Consider the following 4,315-nt stretch of genomic DNA (forward strand, 5'->3'; position numbering starts at 1 on the left):
CACATGCTTGGTGACATTGTATCGTTTGCCTTTCATGGGGAAGGAACGTCAATCTAAGAATCACATTCCCCTCGTAAGGTTTAGTTCACAAGTGATAAGTGATTGACGATTGGTTGTCAATACGCCAAGTAGAAACAAGGCTTATCTTCGAAGGTGTCTTTGTCCTTAGGAAGGGTCAAAATAAATTATCCGTGAAAATAGAGTCAACTCAATGGGAAGAGAGTAATGAGTCGTGAGTCGTGACCTTCTTCAAGTTTCAAAATCCACAAGAACGTTCATGTTACATAACACTATCCAAGACGAGAGTAGTTATTGCAATTTGCTACATGTCTTTCACATGTAGAAGAACCTTTGGATTGGAAGACTCATCTGTGCACGGCGCACGCCCAGCTGGCATAATCTACCAACTTGCGGTTTGATAATGCTGACCGTGTTTAAGTCAGTCAATGAGGTGCTCTCAGTAATTATGCCAGTTGACCTGTGCCTCCCATTATAAGGGAAGTGTCAGTCGAGGGTTCTCAACTCTCAAGGAGGAGAGGACGCAGCAACTAGAAGACGCTTCCTGAGCAGGCGAAAGAGGAGAAGAATAAGAAGAGAGACCGGTATTGCAAGGTCAGTGAGAAGCTGTCGATTGGCGAACAAGGTCATTATACTAGAACCACTAGAACAAGGAGAAGAAGAAGAAACTCACTAGGACCGGTAGAGCAAGAAGGCGAATAAGCTCACTAGCTGAAGGAGGAGAAGCACAAGCAGCTGAGCAGAAGGAGAAAAAGAAGGATGTCTAGGATGGATATAGGCAAAGCCGACTTCGCACTGCTGGCGGTTCTCCTGATCGTAAGCTTGGTGATGGTGTATCTGCAACAGTTGGTCGTGCTATTGAGGAGGCGGCGAGCCCTAATGCCGCCGGGGTCGTCGGGCCTGCCTCTGATAGGGGAGACGATCGACTTCATGAAGCTCATGAAGGCGAATCGGACCCAGGACTTCATCACGACCCGGAAGGCCAGGCACGGCGGTGCGCCGGTGATCCGGACGTCTCTCTTCCTGCAGCCCACGGTGGTCTTCGCCGGCGCCGACGCCTGCCGCTTCGTGTTCGCCAACGAGGGCAAGCTGGTGCGCGACGCATGGCCGGCCCCCATCCAGAAGCTCCTCGGCGGGACCAGCCTGGTGGCCCAGACAGGCGCGCAGCACCGCCGCCTGCGCCGCCTTGTAGGAACGTGCCTCTCCCCGCAGGCCCTACGGCGTGGGGCCGTGGCACAGGCCGACCTCCTCACACGGCGCCACGTGGATCGCCACTTCCGCGGGAGCGCACGTGTCGAGTCCTTATACCATGTAATCAAGACGCACATGCTCGACGTGGCCTGCGTGCTTCTGTTCGGCAAGCAGGAAGACCCGCGCTCGACCGCCCGCATCGGGCAGCTCTTCAAGGCCTTTGTCGCGGGATTCATGACGCTGCCCGTGTACGTGCCCGGGGCGGCCTACTACGAAGGATTCGTGGCGCGCCGGGAGCTCGCGAGGCTGTCCTTGGCCATGGTGCAGGAGGAGAGGCGGCGCGGATCTGCGACGCCTGGCCGGGGCGATGGCGAGGACGGCGGGGATCGATCCGCGGTCGGGAGTAGTCTGGTGTCCGTCCTGGTGGCCGCCCGGGACGAGGACGGCGAGCCCCTCAGCGATGAAGAGCTGATCGATAACCTTATCACTTTGCTGTTCGCCGGCCATGACACGACCACTGCCACCCTGACTATGACGTGCGCTTTCATCTCCCGGCACCCCGACGTCTACGAAGAGGTCCTGCAAGGTATTATAAAACGACAGACGGAGAGACACACACACACACTCTCTCTCTCTCTCTCTCTTTCTTCTCTGACGCGATGCGTTGAACCGTAGGGTTGGCCACCAGCTACTAGATAGTCCAACTCGACTACGGTTGCGCGCCAGCTACTAGATAGTCCAACTCGATCGAAAGCTGCATCTAGATGCCTGTAGGTATCCGAAGGATCCCTCGTGTAGACAGCACCTTCGTACAGGAACTGCATAAGTGCATAGCCTCTCACACTCTATCGCGACCATAAAAAAAGCTTCTCTTAGTACCTCATAGGAATTGAATGGAAAGGCCGCATATCGCTCTCGAAATACATCTATTTCTCAAAAGTTGGAAGGTTTTCCAGCTTCAAAATCTCGGAATTTGAAAAATACCTAGACTTTTTTCGAGCACGAATCGCCAGCAGGAGATTTGATCTGGCTTTCAAGTTTCGGCGCCATAGTTATCTGTGCGCGTTTTTTCTTGTTGTACGTCTGTGTATTGAATATCTATCTGTTACCTTCTAGTCCTTTCTGTAGAAAACATCTATTGTCTCAGTCAAGCATTGATCACTGTATAGCTGCCATACAGTTCTGTCTGTATCTGGAATCTGGATTCTGCTACACCTTGACAGACCACCACGTGGCACGTATTTCTATGGTTTTAATTTTTTTTTTTCTGATTCAACAGTTAGAGGACATAACGTCGGTAGCGATATAATGTTTTTTATTTTCTCTGACATATAATGTTTCAACTTTGAAGCATAGCGACATTCCTAACGATGCGTAATTGAACCGATTTGACCGGGTTGTGGAAAGGCGTAATTGAATATGATTTCAATGCCTGTAACATGTTTATGCTTGCGGCAGAGCATGTGACTATCCGCAACGCGAAGGTTAAAGACCAGGAATCCGATTCATACGAGCTCACATGGGAGGATATACAGAACATGAAGTACACGTGGCGAGTGGTGCAGGAGAGCCTGCGGATGCAGCCGATGATCCCTTGGGGCTACAAGGAGGCCATTCAGGACTTCCAGTATCAAGGCTTCTTGATACCGCGCGGCTGGAAGGTATATGGTAATTAATCTCCATAGGATTAATGAATAATCGTAGTTTTGTGCATGGATGCATGGATTGTTTGTTACTTCAGAATAAACTTCATGATTATGGGATGATGTCTACTGCGATAGTCCTTTTATGATTTGTTCTAAAGGATCATAACCCATTGTTTCTATTGACGTATAGATCCTACTGAACCTAGCCGACTGTAACATGGACCCTAAATACTTCCCGGATCCGCACGTGTTCAATCCGTCGCGCTTCGAAGGCAAGCTGGAGCCTTACACGTACCTGCCGTTTAACGGGGGAGGCCACACGTGCATGGGTATCGACTTTGCTCGTGTGACCATGCTGACCTACTTGCACCGCCTGGTTCTGTCATGCAAATGGACGTTGGCCAACCCCAAGGAGCCCATCTCCATGAATCCCACCCCCATGCCCCTTCATGGCTACCCCCTCATTCTCACCCCTGTCCACCTCCCATCGACCGTCGCCGCTGCCATTCCAACTAAATATTAGTGTCAATGCATTCCTTTTCTTGCATTACTCATATTTATGCTCATTTTCTTCACTCTTATCCTAGCGCTTTGGATGACTTATACAAACCTAATTGGAGCTTCTCTATAAGGAGGAGAGTTCTCTAGCCTACTTGGAACTATTCAACAACGTGATCCATATTGAATATCATAGATCATACCAAGTGTCTCATCTTCTCTATATAAGGTGTTCTCTAGCCTACTTGGAGCCACTCAAAAGCATGACTTGTTGCAGTTCCTTTTGTTTGGCTCATTTGCCTCATCCCAAATTCACTTTGCAACCACTTTTCTGCCCTTCATAAAATTATTATTGTAGCATTTATTAACATGTGTATATACATGCAAGCTGCATTTTCTTGATGTTGCATCATTGAATAATTTTTTGCATATTCATGTAACAATGTTAACTATTCAAGGATTGATACAACATGTGATCTATAGATAAGTAATCTCCATGCCCAAGAAAGTCATGTATGGTCTACATCTAGATTCCTCACATAGCACAAGAAGAGCACCACACAAATTGGGTGCAATCATACCCCTATGAATTGAGAGGCCTATCCCTAATGTTGTAACGAAAGAGGTTGAGAGGAGAGATGAGACTAAGCATAATAAAGAGAAAGAGAGGAAGAAGAGGAGAGAGAAAGATTAAGAGGAGAGAGAGAAAGATAGGGAGAAGAGAAAGAATGCCAAGAATAGGAGAGAGAAGGCAGAGGAAGACATGAAAGCTGAAGGAGAAGGTGAAAAGTTAGTTCTTTATTAAGTCTGCATGCCATAAACTACATCTCTTATACCTTATATAGCCTAGAACACCATATTAGAGAATTTGAGAACCTCCCAAGTCCCACCTTCAAATAAGGGGTAAAGATTTGGCCATATGGCTAAATCTTAACCCATGTTTCAAAGTGGAACTTGGAAAG

General features: G+C 48.3%; 1 protein-coding gene across 1 annotated transcript; it reads left to right on the forward strand.

Annotated features, from left to right (window-relative positions):
* Positions 1 to 449: 449 nt before the first annotated feature.
* LOC148009716 (cytochrome P450 716B2-like) lies at positions 450 to 3,741 on the forward strand. Its single transcript, XM_087673330.1, has 3 exons — positions 450 to 1,795; positions 2,668 to 2,870; positions 3,046 to 3,741. The coding sequence occupies exons 1-3, from the start codon at positions 778 to 780 to the stop codon at positions 3,376 to 3,378; spliced, it is 1,554 nt and encodes a 517-aa protein (XP_087529456.1). The 5' UTR covers positions 450 to 777; the 3' UTR covers positions 3,379 to 3,741.
* Positions 3,742 to 4,315: the final 574 nt, after the last annotated feature.

The sequence above is a fragment of the Lygodium microphyllum genome, chromosome 30 (assembly GCF_053477565.2).
Source record: "Lygodium microphyllum isolate KBCC chromosome 30, Lygodium_microphyllum_v1.1.10, whole genome shotgun sequence".
Classification (NCBI taxonomy): domain Eukaryota; kingdom Viridiplantae; phylum Streptophyta; class Polypodiopsida; order Schizaeales; family Lygodiaceae; genus Lygodium; species Lygodium microphyllum.